The following is an 18,619-nucleotide window of genomic DNA, read 5'->3' on the forward strand; positions in this document are numbered from 1 at the left end:
AAAATTTCAGTTATGAGAGTTTAAATTTTGCATTTTGACTCTATTTATTTCAGTTGGAAAAATTATTTTGTAAGTTTTTTTGATACAGGCTATTAGAAGAGGAAACGAGGAAGCTGTATCCTAAATTGTAACTCTGCTTAATGTTATTTGTGGCTCTTATTGACGAAATTTTGGTACCTTTACTAAACAATTATAAAAAGCATATACAAGATCATCAGTAGGTATCATTACCTACCCTGTATAAATATAAACCAACCTTTATGTATTTATTTACCTTTTCTTTTTTATAATATCTTCACAATACTACTTTTCAGCATCCATTGTTTTAAATATATAAAATAATTATAATTTTTTATATGTTCTACGAATGAAAAAAGATTAGGTATTTCATAATTCCTAAGTACTAATTAGGAATAGTGGAAACAATCTAAAAAAATAACACATAGAAAAAAGTTTTTAATGGCAGATGCTGATTTTTGTTTATTAGTTTTTGATATACTTATACTCACTCTGTATATTTTATTACATCGTTTTTTTATTAAATAGGTACTCCTACTATTTCATTTATTTATTTGTTATAGAAAAAAAAAATATTCGATAATTAAAAAATTGATTATTGGAGAGGACCTATACCTATTGTATTCCTGGCTTGTGAAAATATTTAATTTTTACATTATAAAAGTCATTTTAAATTTTTAGAGGCATGTGACCCAATCACTAACTTTTTCCGATGTTGATATTGCCAAAGTTTTTTCTAAAAATTAACAGAAGAAAAATTTGTCACCAAATTAAGAGATGCATGAATTTATTTAGTCGACACAAACTTGCGTTCCTTCACTGACCTAGCAACTGAATTTAAATTTATAAATAGAGCGAGTTTTAACATATTTGATCATGAATTATTATAGTGGGGCCTTTGTAACTTCTAATTTGCTTTTCCTACGTATCTAATTTGCCCCATTAAAGTTGGTTTACACCATGCCTTCAGTTTTTCTGATCAAAGTGGCCTGTGACTGTAAAATTGAGGTGGCAATATTGAATAATGTAGACAGATGACATAAACTTGGCAAGTCGCACATAATTTGTCTCTACATTATTCAGTGATGCCAACTTCATTTCAGAATTAGATACAATTTTGATTAGACATTTTCTCGTAATTGAACATATGGTGTTATACACACTATACCTATAAATTATTAAAATAAAAACAAAAAAACAAAACTTGGCAGAAATAGAATTTTTTTATTTTAGGTACATAACAAATTCAAATGTTGAGACTGGTATTCGTTTGGCCATGAAAATTCATTTTTATAAATTATTGTCAGAATGTGCAAAAATGGGTAATTTTTAAATGTCAGGTTTTTATTGAATTATGTTTTTGTTATGCATACAGATAGTTATCAACTAAATTATATAGAACATTATATTATATTGTATTCATGACCAACTGAGATATGTTATTGTTTTTTAAGAAGGTCAAGGAAAAAAGTATTAAATCAAATTAGACATTTTATTGTTATTTGGTTTTACGCATAAAAACGACACTATTAATATGAGGATTTATTTGTCATAATTTTCATATTTTCGACAGTAATTTCAACTTTAATAGGACCCTATTTTTAAAACTAAAAAAAATCATTGTAAATAATATTAGGTATCACTAAAAAATGTATAATCCTGCTTGCCTATCTGTCAAAACTATATTAAACTAATGATAAAATGAAATGTCAAATGTAATACGAATTTTACACCCTATGTATTATAACTGTCAAAACTGTATTTTCAGATGGCAATAATGCCTCATTAGATTTTCATAAATTCTAAAAATTAAATAAATGTTTAAGCTTTTCCACGCTTGTCGGATAAATGTCGCTTTTCTACCCTTACACCTTTATCCACTTTATATTCATACCCAAACGAAGCATGCTTTAAGCGGTCTGGAATAGGCTTAAACGTCAAATTATTTTGATAAATCTTCTGAATTTTCTGAATGGATAAAACTTAATAGGATTAAAGTCTTTGATTCGATTCCGACCAAAAAAGTTAAAACGTTTCAATTATTCCATTCCTCGCTTGTGAAGTGGATTTTCACGGCATGTTGCGTGCACTTTAGTTCACCGGAAGTCCCGGAAAAGCTCCATCCGGTGGACACCCCGCGTGTTCCAACCCGATCATTGATCATCAGTTGTGCTGACAGCAGTCATCGTCCGAATTCTCTATAACGGCACGTCGAATCGAGTAGGCTTCGATTTCCGGGAATCACGGCCGCCTCGACTCCTAATGTTATTTATGGGTTATATTAAGGCCGTTTTAAGATAGCAGTGCCATTAAAATTTTTCAGTTTCTGCGATTGGCCTCGTGATGTTCGACCGATTATCTTTTGTTTCTTCTCCATGTGTGATGTGTATTTTTTTTCGTCGTGTCCTTGTGTGTGTATTATGACACGGCGATCTAACGCGCTCTTGTTTTATTGTCGGTTAATGGAAGCCTGGTGTTATCAAAGTGGCTATGACTTGGCTAATTGTTTTTTTGGATAAAGGACTAGAAGGAGCGACTGACGGGCGACCGACGCGCCACAGGTGATAACAAGGAAGTGCTTCGAACACATTCTTACGACGTGACGTCACGCATTTGTCGTGCTCATGCCGGAATTCCGACAAGCAGGCCATTAGAAAATTAGAAGAAAAAAACCAAACGATAGAGCTTCTGGGTAGTGCGATGAACAAGAGAGGCTATTAAAATCATAAAAAACCCGATCCTGACTGATTTTTTCACATATAAACTCGGAGACTTGAACGAGAAGCTAAGCGACCAACCCATAGTTTTTAATTTCTCCGAATTTTTAAAAAGAAAAATATTAAACGACTCAAGTCACAAAATCGAAGAAAATTTTTCATTAAACACAGTTTTTTTATTTAACTGTGTCCCAGAAGCTGTTGATAATGACAATTTTTAGTAAAAATGTTGGAGACTTCAATAATAAGCGACGAACCCACAATTTTGTGCAGTGATACTTTTTGTTTTAACTTCGGTTTTTGGTTAGTTTTGAGATTTTATCAACAAACAACGAATCCAAAAATTTTAAAGTCAAGGATTGGTCTAATTTGTCTATTGGTGAATTTTGGGCGTTTGGCGCCGCCGGCGCAATTAAGTCCCCTGGCCGTTCCCTGATAAAGCTCCATTAGCGTTGTCCGCCGTAGATTAGCTTAAGTGCAGGTCTGGTCTTTCCGGGCCCGAATTATCCCGATACGGATCTGCGTCGCTTTAATTCGGGGAATCGTCTGAAATTTCATTTCTTGAATAATTAAAAGTTAATTTCACGGTTTGGTTGAGGTCGTGACAGGCGAAGAGCAAGCAGTTTGTTCAATTAAATCATTAAGTAAATGGGAATTTTCACGGTGCGCACAAGGACGAAAATTCGGAAGTAATTTGCCTAATTTCCCATTGTTCGCGTTGACATTTGACATTAGTCGAATCGAGCGTGTGTGAATGACGTTTCGACACCCACTGTGAGCTTTTCGAAAGTGCTTGCGATGCGTTTTCGAAAGGAGCCGGTTTCGTAATTAATCGGAGTGACTGGAACAAGCCTTACACATTAACAACTTGTTAAAGGAGATAAGGACGCGAGGCTCCGGGGGCGGCATTCCTGTGAGCTGTTACAACCAGTTAATGTGATGCGGGGATACCGAGAAAATTGCACCAAAAGTGCTTATTAAAAAACTAGGGCTGAAAATACACAAAAAGATGTCTTTCAATTTAACTGTAGATATAATAACATTGAGTAAATCTCTGCCACCTTTTGGTAAAGAATTATTTATTGCATCTCTTTATTTAACCACATGCCTTTTTTATTGAAAAATAGTGGAGACTTCAACAACATGCGACGAACCCAAGAATTTTAAAATCCTACAGTAAGAAAAATTTACATAAGAAAATCTGTTTAAGTTTTTTACAGTTAGAGCAGTAAGCATAAAATAGGTATCATAAAATATGTATTGAAAAACCCTAATGATTAAAATAAAGTTTTATTTTTTCTTTAGATATGATTTATCTAAAATAGAATAATCGATGTAAAATCTTACATAAATGAAATAAAATGTAAATAATTTATTGATTACCAACCTGAAAACCACTTTTGAGACAAGTTTCCAATAGAATTTTTGGAGACTTCAACAACAAACGACGAACCCAAAACGTTTAAAATTAAAACGTGAGTAGGTATGCCCAATTTTAACCATTATTTTAATGAAGTGATTTCTGTCTAAAAATAATACAAAAAAATTGCACCGAAAATGTACCTATTAAAAAACAAGGGTTCAAAATAGGCGTTTGTAGCCTTCTTTCGCTGATTTATTTATTTTAATCTTTTTTGAAAACTACGTTACTAGTTTTTTTATTAAAGTGGTGGCAACTTCAAAATGAGAGACAAACCTAAAATTTCTAAAATAGATATTTAAAACAGAAATAATTAGAAAATCTTACTATTTTGTGTTCGTGCTAAAACATTAAATCAAGAAATAATCCAAGTCTCCTGAACTCTTGAAGAAGCAAATAATCTATTTTACAAATGAGCAACCCTTCAAGAGCCAATTATATTCAAAGAGAACAACTTTTGACAAAGATTTATTGGTGGATATAGTGTTCAACTCTCTAAAATTACACAACAATGCAAACATAAATAGAAATCTAATTTTTCCGCGAAGCTTTTACTTTGAAACATTTATTTTTCCCATTATCCAACCCAGCAGGAAATGTCAAATGTCAAATGCTTGTTTTATTGACATTTTGGGTCCACGTGTTTTTAATTAGCTAAAATTTCAGCCACAAGTTTGCAAATTTTAACCTCAAACTTGATAATAGAACAAGATTTTAATATAACAATAATTTTTCTTGTCAGCATTTCCATGTTTCTGTCAATAGATCAAATTGATTTGTGTTGTTGGAGAAAATTAATGATTCAATTATGAATGCTAATGCCCCGGACTAATGGGAAATTCAGCCCACAACTGAAACCTTCATTTCTCCTATATGTCAGCTTTGTACCAACAAATTGCATTTGATCCAATTAAAACTAATTAATAAATTAATTAATATTTTTAATTAACGTAAAGTCGACTTGTTTAGTAGACATCACATTCCGAATTTTCCACGGCATATAAATAAGTTTGTAATTAAATTTGATTAGTTGTAATTACTCGGCTTTGCGTAATATGGTTGGAAAAAATGTTTTTTAAACAATTTAATATTATTATTACTGCATTAGTGTTGTGCTTATTTCGGTCAGTCGGAGTGCAATTCCGACAATAAAACTGCAATCAGCGCTTCTCGGAAAAGCTCGCTGACCGCAAAATCTCTAAGAAATCGTCACAAAGCGCTTAATTGCCGTATTAATCGAAGACATGTTTTATCTCGTGTTTAAATTAACCTCGCGTTAATTTGCATCTATAATGTTAAAGGTAAATTAATTTGACGGCATTAATGTAAATGAGAAGTTGCTCGGTGCGCCTTCGGCCACGACAACGTAACGAGATTTCATATGGTTTTACACAATGGATTGAATTTAATTGAATCGGTCGGCTTTTTACGCTCAACAAGAATTAAATCGCTCAGCCGAGACCGAGCTCTATCGGACGGTTTTAATATTTATGTTGTGTCTTCTTTCGTTGCGAGAAACTACATCAGGAAGAGCTTTTTTACACACAGGAAACCGTTCTAGGCTAAATCACTGTCACGAGTTCGGGTTTTGCGGTCCAACGAGTAAATTATTCAATGGTCGGGTTGCTACTACGGCAATTTTCTCTCCCGCTGAATTGCCACAATAACAAAAATTTTCAACAATTTGTTGCGAAACAATGCAACTTTCGGAGACTTGAACACCGGATCAGGCGACAAACCCACAATTTTCAAAGCGATTTTAATTACGACTTGGTTGAAACAGATAATTCTTAATAATAATAAACTAGAAAAAACTACAAAAAGAAATTTCAACTTGCGTTTTTAGTAAAAAACTGGAGACTTCAACGACAAGTAACAATAATATCGCAATTTGTGCTTCTGCTCAGCTGTGCTATTACTGCAGTACATAATTAAACATGTCAGCTCTGACAACTTTTTCGAAGAGACCTAATATTAAGTAATTAAATAAGAAATCTACTTATACTTTAGGAAGTTAATAAAACTTTATTTATACATTTCATTTTTAAATTAAAAAACAAAATACTCCACAAAATAGAATTTTCTTTCACAATTTTTGCTACATTACCGATAAGTATGGTTAAGGTTTTTGATTTTAGTAAGTTTTTGGAGTTGAAATTCTAAATTTGTAATAAATTCTATTTTTCAGTTAAAAAAAACCGCAATTATTTGGATTAAATTCTGCAATTTGAGGCTATTTATTTCTGTTAGAAAAATAATTTGCAAGCTTTTTTTGCTGCAGGCTATCAACAAAGAAAACAAAGAAGCCGTATCCTGCATTGTAACTATGTTTAACTTTATTTGTGACTTTTATTCATAACGTTTTTGCACTTTCACTCAATAATTATGAAAAAACATGTACAAGATATTGGTAAAAAAAACACAAATAAAAAGGTCAAATGTCAAAAATTTTGTTTAAACATTTTTTTATGTTCCTGGTATTTTATCTTACTCGATATTTTTCTCTGGGGCGCGAGTTATGAACCACTCTGTATACCATAAGTTTTACAATTTTTTACAAAATCAAAATTTCTGTAGGTGCAATTATTTTGGTTTGATGAAAACCTTTTGAATTAAAACAATTAAACAAAATAGTGAATTTCCCGATGTTTATTAATCAAACAAATGACGCTTGCTGCAATTACATTAATTGAAATAATTGTCATTTGCTACATAAATTGGCGACTTTTGTATTGTAATAACAGGTAGCTAATTAGTAATTAACAATTTTTATTTATTGAGCAATTAAGGCTAATCAAATTTAATGACGATTCACTTAAAAACGGAACAAAAAGCAAAAATCGATCAACAAGTTTGGTGGTAAAAAAGTGCGGTTGGTGTTCATTTGTCACTTGTCATATTATCAAATTATCTGTCGTAAATTACGTCCCCGAGATTATGTTTAGGATTAATACGTCAAAGGCCACTTTGTTTTATCTCTTACTCATAGGAAAATTTCAATAAAAATAGCTATGGTATGTTAACGGTCGCGCTAACTGTAATTATCTGTCATTATTTAATAATTTAATTAAGTTTTGTTGGTTCACCGTGTATCCAAGACCAGTTAATTAACTCTCTCGGAAGTGTCGATTTTTCGTATTGTCGGGCATTAATTAGAAATAAATGGAGCAAAACCGAGTAACAGTGTTAAGGGAATTTAGAAGAAACGCCGCCGATACTTGTAAATCATGTAAGCGATTAGCGTCCTAGGGTAATTACATTAACGTCTTGTGTTTTTCTTTGGCGTCCGTTATAGATTTTTATAGCACTCTAAATTGACAGAAAAACAGGAATCCCGCAGTGTCGGCCCAACATTTCGCCGGGCATTATTTAGTCGGATGCGTGATCGTAGAAGGCAGGTGTCAGATAAACTAGTCCGGCTTGATCGACTTTTTAAAGCACAGATCTCTTCATAAAATACGACTTTAATTTAACTTAAACGGGGTTTGTGCATAATTCAACTTTTATGACCGGAATATATGAAGGGTTTATTGCGGGCCTCGCATGACTCGCCGTAATTCCGAATTAGGCGATAAATTTTAATTAATTTTATCGATTGATGCGTGGCGTTTTTCGCCAAAAAGAATACGGCTAATTGATGCGACAATTACGTGCCATTACTGACGCACTTCCTCGGAACGCTGATAGCGTAATTACACTAATTAAAAAGCCTACTGCTTACCCGCATTGACGATTCCACCACCGTTTGGGTTACGCGCTTATTACTGACCCCAGTGCATTGAAGTCTCCAACAATTTTATTCAATACTCAAACAAAACATAATAAATAATGCAAATTTTACCGCCACATTTAGAGTAACCATCAAACAAATACGTGATAAATGTTTCAGCTTTCAGTTATTTTTCAAAATACTTGCAACGAAGCAACAATTCAAAAATTAAATGTCTAACTGATATTATTTTTAATACCTAATTAGCACCTTTTTTCATAATTAGCAAAGTTTGAAAACTTTCTGTAATATACAAACCGTGTTTTTGTTCAGAAATTATGGAGACTTCAACAACAAGCGACGAACCCACGACTTATAAATGATTTAAATTAGAAAGTAAAACTCTCTTTACACATTTATTATAAACTCTGCAAAATCTACGTAACGCAATATTAACACTTTGGACTTTTCTGTAAGTTGTGTCACTGGTTTTTGGCAAAAATTTTGGAAACTTCAACAACAGGCGACGAACCCACAATTTTTCTACTTTGAAAGTAATAAAACGGAACAATTTCGGTCCAATTATTATAAACCGTTTGCAGGTTACTAATCAGTGTGTGATGTAGTATTAATAATTGTGAAATTTGTCTGCCTTGTGTTGGTCGTTTTTGGAAAAAAATCGGAGACTCGAACGGCAAGCGACGAACCCACAATTCCTAAAATTCCTCAATTTTCGCGTAATTGGAGTTTATTGCGCCGTACCGCCTACTTGATCTTTATAGTCAATTAATTCCGTTAACATTCGCCCGTAATGAACTCATAAAACTGGTTCACTTATTGAGATGTGACAACAGTGCGCATTCGGAGTAAATAAACTAATTGTCGAATGCCTGTCCGCATCAAGTTTTTCATCGACATTGCGCGCATTATTCCGGGTATCAAGTCTTCCTTTTGTCCGTCCGTTGGTTCTTTGTAAAAAAGTTAATTACATAAATAGGCATAATCCCGCTCTAATCCCACCGGTTTTAATCCTGTTGCAGAACCTGTCGCGTCCGATAGGAACCCCGAAGTGATGGGAGTCTCTGAAGAGGTCACGCCGAACGCCGGAGTCGAGCCGCGACCTCCGGGCCCGGACAACAGCGACGGAAGCGACCCGGAGCCGGACGAGTTCGCCCCCAAGAGGAAGCAGAGGCGGTACAGGACCACGTTCACCAGCTACCAGCTGGAGGAGCTGGAAAAAGCCTTTTCAAGGACGCACTACCCGGACGTGTTCACCAGGTGAGTCCGGGGAAATGAAGAAATTAGATCGCGTGTTTGGTAATTTCCCGAAATTAACTAACGGTAATTGGGGTAATCGGCGGTGGGCATCACGCACGAAATCGATTATTTACCATTTAATGGGAATCCGATGGTCGGACGGAAACGTACGCTTGGAAGCAGTTCGACCGGAACAACGGACAGGTGGTTAGGGTTAGTGGCTTCAGGGGCGACGATTTATCGATGTTGAGAGAATGAAAACGTCGCCGAAGAGATAAGCTCGGGTGTCCGTCGCGGGCGGCATTCCTAAATGTCTGCAATTTGTCGATACAAATAAAGGTACGGCCGAGGACATTCCGGACGGGTAGTGGAGTCGTAAAAAATCATCTGCTCTATTGGAAGCGATCCAAACAACGGTTGATGGATTTTTTGTTGGGTTCATTAGTGATACTTTATAAATTCTGATTAAGTCGTTAAAAAACAGCAACAATTTTTATTTTTATCAATGTCTCTATTGTTACAGAGAGGAACTTGCAATGAAGATAGGGCTAACAGAAGCTAGAATACAGGTAAAAATATTTGCCTTGTTATTATTTTCATATTCGCAATATTTTAAAATTTTGTTGATGTTGGGTTCGTCGCTTATTATTGTTGAAGTCTCCTGATTTTTGCCAAAAATAAGTGACTTTAAATTATAAATCATTAATATTACAATATGTACTTGGACTTCCGTAGCATTATTGAAATAGTTTCCAATAAATATCTAATTTTGTTTTTAATTGTGACTTTATCGCTTGTCAATGAAAACAGGTGACAGTAGTATTATTCAAGTCTAAATTGTTAATTAGTAGAATAGAAAAGAATTGTAATTCAGAATTTAAAAATTATAAAAATTGTGAATTTGTCACTTATTGTTAAAGTTTCTGACAATTATCCACAACTACCTATACAGTTAGGTACTTACATGTTTCTAGTAGAGAACTTTGAAACTTTGTTGTAAGATAATTGCTATTGTTTCAGTTGTAGTTATCAGAATTCTCGTATGGAAGCAAATCTCTAATTTTCAGGAAATAAAAATCAATTCGTTAATTAAATTTATATTATAAAATTTGGAACTTCTCTAGCTACATAATTTTTTAAAAGCTCAATCATAATTTTTATTGTTTCAAGCTTAACATAGGTTTGGAAAATTGTTTTCACGTAGAAAATATTGGAGACTTCAACAATAAGCGACGAACCCACAATCGTAGAAAAAAGTAAACATCAAAATCATTATTTGAAAAAATTAATAATGGATTTTCTAATTGCAATTATATATTTAGATAAAAACGGTTTTTGTCTTGTTTTTTGTTTAAATAATTAATAGGTAATAAAACTTTTATGTGTGTCAGATTTTCTAAACATTAAAGTTTACAACACTAAACTTTATTGTCTAATAAACAACCAGCAAGTAGGTGGTTATTAAATGAATTAATTTTAAAAGGAAATGGCAAGAATAAAAAAATTAATCGTACTTAGAGTGTGTCACTCCAAATTATAAAATTCCTTGCATATAAATCACTCAAGCGTTCTGATTGATTTTTTCCCTCGAAAAAATCTTTTAAATACAGTTACTTTCATTCAATTACTAACAGTTATTATAAATATTCATCGACCATGACCTTGACCACTATAATAATCCTGCAATAAAGTAGGCATTGTCATAACATCACCATCAACGAAACGACTCTGCCACTTTGTATCTCGCAGCAGGAGTCGTCATTCTTCTCTTTTAGCAGTAAACAGCCCTAAAATCGCAATTTTAACATGAAAAAATCAATTAATGGTTGTAGTGGCGACCGGAAAAATCGCAGTTCGGAGTACGAATTGTCAGAAGAATTAAGAATTCTTCCTAGAAACGATGGCTTTAATTTAATCTTCGTCGTCCATAAATCGTAATGGAGTTGTAATTTCCGACCATCGGCCAACATTGTTGATTTAAGTTAATTTAATTTCCTTTTCGAGTCGTGCTTTCCGATCAATTATCGTAATTACGTTTGTAATTGAGCGGCTGTCGTTTTTTGCAAAAATTAGCGTTATTATAAATTTACATGACCTTAGTTTAATTATTCGAATTATTTTTCGTTGTGCAACGAGGTGGTGCCGCTCTTCGCACTCAGAGATCGCGCGGTGAAAAAAATCTAATTGCTTTGTTTATCGTTTGAACGTTTTTTGTACTGTTATTTAATTAAATATGAGTAATCGAATTAAGTAAATTGCCGCAAACCGTTAAAGCTAACTTCTGGTTTGAAATTATTTACATGGAATAATCTGCATTCAATCAATCTGGATTGGTTGCATGCTGCATGTATTAATTGGGTAATTAAGTCGGGAATTTTAATCAAAATTATTTATAAGATCATTAAAACGCGTCTCTCTCTTCGGACAACTGTGGGAATGCCATTTTTGCAATATGTTTTCAATTCCCTCAAAGTCAATTTAAATTCAACTAAATCTAACTGATTTTATCAGAATTTGAATTAAAAGATATATTTTTTTGCAACTGTACAGGGTGCTGCATTTTGGATGTCCGAATAGGGAATCTCCGAAACTAAGAGGTTTAGCCATACTCGTACATTCTGGGACTCATATTTTGAGAAAATAATATTGGTGAAAACCCATCTCGCTATCGTCTTTTGTTTTCGACTTACAGACAAAAGTTGACATTTTGACGAAATCTAAAAAAATTCATATCTTCGCTATTATGGAAGATACGGATTTGAAATAAAGACATTATACAGGCACTTTTTTACGAGGAATTTAATAACGTAGTTAACAATTTTTTTCAATTATTAGTTTAGCCGTAATAAGATAAACTTGTATTTTTTTAAATGGAAATCATAGGCGGCTATGGCAATTTTGAAAAGCTTATTTTTTTCTGATCTAAAAAATATATCTTTGTAACAGAATACTTTTTTATAACTATACTTAAAAACTAAAATACATATTTTGTTTGATAATAGTTGGCCATGGAAAAACTCTTTCATTCCAAATGTGTAAATAATAATCAATAAGAGTTTTGTGAACTGTAAAATAGATGAAAAAATATATAGAATTATAAAAATTTTAAAAATACGATACGTTAGAAGTATTGAATAAATATGCGAGCGCCTCAGAACATATTTTTAAGAAATCCAAAAATAGGAAAAACAAATGTATCAGCAGTCAACACAATTAGAAAAAACATTTTTTTGATGATCTAATTGAGGTAGGATAACGTTCCACATAGACGGAATTTGGGTATTTGAATAGCCATATCGTCATTTTTGTCATATAAAATATATTTTTTTGAAGAATTAAAGCGGCTTTTTTTACAACACTATGTATGACCAGAAGTTACAATGGTAATGTAAGCTTGTTTAAAAACAACGAAATGTTATTAGTCGCCAATAAGTTGATTTACGATTTATTTTGCATTTTTTTCGTTACTTAGTTCTTAGAAAACTCTTTCATTAGTGAGACTGGTTGAATAATATAGTTTAAATCCTTTTAGTTGAAGATGCAACATTTTTTCATGGCCAACTGCGAACAAAAATCAAAGATAATTTTTTGCTGTTACAAATATATATTTTTAGATAAGAAAAAAACAAGCTTTCTAAAAATGACATAGCCATCTATGATTCCCATTTAAAAAAATACAAGTTTATTTTACTACGGCTAAACCAATAACTGAAAAAAAATGTTAACCACATTATTAAATTCCTCGTAAAAAAGTGCAATGTAAAAAGTATAATGTTTTTATTTCAAATCCGTATCTTCTATAATAACGAAGATATGAATTTTTTTAGATATCGCCAAAATGTCAACTTTTGTCTGTAAGTCGAAAACAAAAGACGATAGCGGGATGCGGTTTTAACCAATATTATTTTCTCAAAAAATGAGCCCCAGAATGTATCACTCGTTTTTGATAAACCTTTTAGTTTCGGAGATTCCCTATTCGGACATCCAAAATGCAGCACCCTGTACAGGGTGTGTTCCCAATATTTTCTAGATAAATATGTCTGCTATTAATAAAGAAAAAGCAATATACAAATTTTTACTCTCAAATCTTATTCAAAAACGCAAATAATATAAATTAAGTTATACATACCTACCTAGGTATATTAAATATTATAAAACTGATTTTTAGTAATTCATTTCATTTACAACAAACTTTATTATTATTTTTTTATTTTTATGATAAACTCTGTATTCAAGTCACATGGAAAAAAACAGAGACAATAAAATGCAACAGAAAAGTTTAAAGATGTTTAAAAATGGGTAGTTTGTGATAAAAAAAAACAAAACCAAGAAAAAACACTATTGATTCAAACTAAAAATCATAATAAAATTATGTTAATTTTTTGCCAATTTAATTTTAATATTCTGTCATAATTAGATGTGATTAAAATATAAATAATTTTTTCCTGTCAAAATAAATGAATAAAACTATAAATAGGAAAACATATTGAAATTAATTGCGGTGAAAATGTGTAAATTTTACAAATTACAATCTAATTGACCTTTGGTAATGACGAAACAGCTTATTCTTGACAGGTGAGAATTACATAATTTTTTTAGCCATAAAAGATTGATAACCGGCTAATAAAAATTGAAATTTTATAACGTCATTGAAAAACTAGTTTATTTAACGGAAATTCCGGAAACGATTAGATGATGTTTGTCAACAGTGAATTAGCTTTCTGAAAAACTTTTCTGGTATCGAGTGTTGATGAATCATTCAGATTTGCACACAATGAAGACGTCCGCACGTCAAAAACAATGAATCGTACTAAGTTATAACCTTCAGAAAGCAAGCACAATTCTTGTGAAATAGAGACATGTAATTTATTTAATTAAGCCTAATCGCTCAAGTCCGTGACTGTAGTACACTCGGTGTCCGAAAAAAGTCGACAAAAAATCCGACTGAAATGAGTCGCTTCCTCCGGTACTGTGTCATTTCAACGCAACAGGTGTCCGACCCTCTCGCTCCCTCCCAAGCTGCCTAATAATACCTTCATCCTTGCCCAATTCCCATAAACAATAAAAAAAGACACTAACTTATCATTAGCATTCGGCGAAAAAAACAACCACCCGCAATACTGTTCTCTCTCGCTTTCCTTGTGTGTGAGCGAGATGAGTGATTGAAATAATGAGAAATAATTGCGCCAGCGAGGGAAATAAATGGATATCAATTACTCGGACGTTTAGGTACGCAATTGTCTTCCATAAATCGAATTAGCGGCACTTTGGATTGCGTCGATTGAATGAGATTTGGGAGAAAAACGAGGCAATTACGAGAAGACGATATCATTAGCGCAGGTAGCTATTGTTGGCTTTTTTCCAATTTATCGGCGTGCTGCGATCTTTGTCAGTTTTATAAATGTACAATGGCCGAGCGTGAAATCCGGCAATCGCTTGAAAATAAGCTGTTCCATAACTCATTATAAATTTGTTTTGTTGAATTTCGTTCGCTGCGAAGCGAGTCACGCACCGACGGACATCACCACGAAAAACTCCACATTTTTACGCCGGAGGTGTGACAGAAACCTACTTTTCGGAAGACGAGCGCGAGGAATTGCTGAAATGACAGATTTAACAGAAAAAATTAATTGTTTCAATACCTTTTAGTTCACTAAATACAGTCTGGTCCAAAACAATGCACTCAATAAATCAAAGCCAACTTAATCAGAAAATTAAGAATTATTTAGTGGCTAAGTTACAGTAAACTCATCTAGGATTTAAAAAATGCCTTCAAAATCGAAGTTTAAAATACTCATAAAAGTTTCTACACACTTTGAGTTTTGATTGCTGGCTCTGAAGCCAAATTTCTTTTTAAAATTATGTCTAGGTTTCTCTATATATGTCTTCTATTTATTAGTATACTGTATGAATCAAATTTTACACCACAAAAAAAACCTTCTGTATACTTAACAATATTTTCTAAAAACTATTTTTTAGCCTTCTGAATTATCAACGCTGTCTATCCTGAAACAGTAGCTTAATCTTTACAGGTGATACTGTAAACTGTCAAGCAAAATGTAGTAAAAATTTTGCCATCTAGTAAAACTACTGCCAAATTCAAATTTTATTTTTATAAATAATTATTTACTAAATGTACAGAATGTTTAAAAACGATAGTATAATACCTAACACAATACTGTGAAGTCGGGATTGGACTTAACAAAATAAGTTTCCAGCTTCAGATTTTGTCAAATAAAACTTCAAGAATTTTTTCTGAATTTTTTTAGTAATCTGCATATGCACCGCAAGAAAGTAGCACTGAGATTGTGCGCGACTTTTTGAGCACCTGTATATTTGATATTTAATTTATTTTATATTGCAAAAATACTTACCTAAATAAAAATTGTTAGAAATGGTTGTAGTTTTTCCTAAAAAACATACTTATGTACTATTAAAAAGTAATTAAATCAAATCAAGGCCATTTATACTTGCAAATATAAACAAAAAAAAATCTTTCTTAGTTTTATTATTATCAACAGCCTTATTATGGCGTTGGCTTTTTAATAAAGTTAAAAAAAGTATTAGTTTATAATTAGTTCTTTTAGAAAATAGTAATTAAGTTTAATTGTCATTTTGTCCACTAATAATTGTCTCGCTTTCTTCCCCGTTTTTAATTAAAACCCAATTCCAATTACTTTTTTCTTAACTAATTATTATTTTTACATTTTACTACCATTCCCTCCCACTTGAATTTTTTCTCCAATTTCGTGTTCCGGCTTGAATTTAAATAACGTTTTTCCATCTTGATCTCAATTCCGTATCGAATAATCGTCAATCGAGTGATTTTTTACGCAATGAACTTGAAATTTGGCCTGACTTTCAATAAGAAACGTTCCATTGGCTGCCCCACGATGTCTTTAAATTAACTTAAATTAAGTTGTTACATAAACGTGAGATTCTCATTTTCAAGGTTTCCGGAATCGATTTTCCGGAAAAAACACCATTTTTTTTCTAATCTTTTTGTTATTTTATCACCGACTTCAAAGGAACGGTTTTAATTAAATCTTAATAATTATGCACTTATTATCCTCATTAATTCCAATAAAATAAATCTTGCGCTTATAAAATGCGATAAAAATGAATACACGGATAATTTCCAACTTCCCATTAGAAATTAAAGCAATTAACACGTATACAGAGTGAGGCCGAAACAGGGGTCGCGAAAACGCCAAAGCCGCACATGTGCAATTAATTACGTTTTACGGCGTAATAAAATTAATTAGTAATAAAAGCTCAATTATGGAACAAAGTATTTATCGACTATTAAGTTTAATGAGCGTTTGTTGACATCCCTGTAATGCGAGTGAAGAGCAGGGGCGGGTCCGGAGACCACCAACCGGGCCCGAAATTAGCTCAATGCCGTCCTGCTGTTCCACCACCCGTCGCTCCTATTACCACAAACTAACATATTGTTTCAAAATCCGGCGGGCCCTTTGTGTCTGAACTAATCAATTTTTTTTTTAATTTAATTTAATTCAAATCGAGTGTTTGTACATAAATCTCGAATTTATATGCAATCGTTGCGGTCATAATTAAATTAGTCATTTCCGTTACGTACCTAAGGACCGCTTCACACGTTTTACAAGTCACCGGTGCTTAATTACGTCTCGTCGATTTATTCTCTTTAACTACTGGTTATTCCCCGGTATGACAGCTAATAAAACCGATCCGCATTGTCGGGTTATAATTAGTTATTAAAGGCCATTACGGCCGAAAACAAGGCGAAAAAAGAACGCGCGAGACACCGATTCTACAAATCACGCTCTAAATAAGATGATGTTCGGGAGATAAAAGTATAATGCCCTGACCGATCGACCAATCACAATAACGTTGCGTAGCCGGCAGCCAATTAATCGATATCGATGGATCGTTGCTATCGTTGACTGGATTCGATTAAGATGAGTTATACAACGAGAAATGTGCATTGTCACGCTCACGGCGTTAACCAGTAGTACTACCTGTAATTACCCGAGGATTACCTGACGAGAAACAGCCACACCGAACTTTTTCAAGCCAGCTTTGGCAAAAATAATGAAAAAGGCATCTACATATCGTCGTTGATTGTATGCATCTGCTGTATGCAGAAATTGTAATTTCTCAGAAAGTGAAAAACAACTCAATCCTACACGTGTTACGAGTATTAATAATTATTTTGTTTTTTTTTTCATAATTTTCAGATTTTCATGTACAGACAAAAATTGACTTTCAAGAGCTACAAAAAGTACAATCTACGTTAACCTGCACATAGCAGATTTTGCAGAATCAACGATAATACTCGTATTTTCTCGACAACTTATGACAAAATGTTGGTTTAAGTTTAACAAAGTTTTACGACTAACTGTGTAACCTATAGTTAGACAGAGGCTGATTAGTAGTCCAAGTGTCAAATAATTATAAAAAAAAATAATTATAAAAGTACAACAGACACAAATAATCTCTACTATAAAAAATGTTTTTCTTGAAACGTAGAGTATTTTTATTATACATACAGGGTGAATATAAAGTATGGAACCAAGCGGTTTTATTTTTAATCATTTGCCTCCAGAAAATAATAATTAATATAAATTAGAGTAATATAAAAAATGTGATCGTATTTTCAGAGCGAAATTTTGTTTTGTTTTTGAGTTATGCGATTTTTTTTGTCAAACTTGCAATTTATGTGAAAAATTTTTTTTGAAAAAATTAAATATAAAGCAGATAGTTGGAATCCTTAGAGTATAGCTTTTATGAGAAAAATGATTTTTTAGTGGGTTGCCATTTAAAAAAAATATTTTTTTATAGAACTCAAAAACAAAGGGAAATTTTGAAAAATTTTATTCTTGTTAAATCATCACATTTTTATAGTACTTTATCACTCATCAATTATTTTTTTCAAAAAATAAATAGCTTAAGCAAAAAACGTTTGGTTCCATACTTTTTATTCACCTGGTATTTATCGTCTAACAAAAGAAAGTAGGTAAAAATACATTTTTCATTTTTGTTTTTCAAATATTTTAAGTTTCTGTTGGTAGAGTGAAGCTATTTTTTTTACAACTTACTGTCTTGGAAACAGACGTAGTAAACAATCGAATAGAGTCTAATGGTACAAAAAGTAATATTACATAAGCAATATACAGGCTATTTCTTCTAAACCCCACATTAGACATATTGTAGGTATTAACAATGTAAGTCAGTTAAAAATTTATATACGACAATAATCGATAGGGTCCTGCTAATAAAATATTTACAAAATGGCGACACTTCCTGTTATATCGGAAGTGGGTATTATACTTCTCGTCACGATATTTGAACTGTCGTAAATCTTGAGTCGGGTACCCGAATTACTCTTAACAATAAGACATTAGGGTGGTTGTAAATAACAATATCAGTGAGGATAGAATGCGGCAGCACGTCAGAATGGTCCGGACTTAAAAAAATTTGTTAGTATGTAGGTAATTTAAAAAGTTTTATTTCATT

General features: G+C 32.5%; 1 protein-coding gene across 3 annotated transcripts in view; it reads left to right on the plus strand.

Annotated features, from left to right (window-relative positions):
- LOC123012761 (homeobox protein aristaless-like) overlaps nucleotides 1–18,619 on the plus strand; it is a 59,295-nt gene that overhangs the window by 34,930 nt on the left and 5,746 nt on the right. For 2 of the 3 annotated variants that reach the window (XM_044410874.1, XM_044410876.1), the window contains 2 exons: nucleotides 8,905–9,142; nucleotides 9,645–9,690. In XM_044410874.1, coding sequence (XP_044266809.1) covers nucleotides 8,905–9,142; nucleotides 9,645–9,690 — 284 coding nt within the window. Of the gene's footprint in view, nucleotides 1–8,707; nucleotides 8,800–8,904; nucleotides 9,143–9,644; nucleotides 9,691–18,619 lie in introns of those variants that run through there. The other variant, XM_044410875.1, reaches the window with a different exon arrangement.

This window comes from Tribolium madens, unplaced genomic scaffold, assembly GCF_015345945.1.
Source record: "Tribolium madens isolate multiple individuals breed KSU strain unplaced genomic scaffold, Tmad_KSU_1.1 Scaffold_96;HRSCAF=242;Tcas5.2_LG5, whole genome shotgun sequence".
Taxonomy (NCBI): domain Eukaryota; kingdom Metazoa; phylum Arthropoda; class Insecta; order Coleoptera; family Tenebrionidae; genus Tribolium; species Tribolium madens.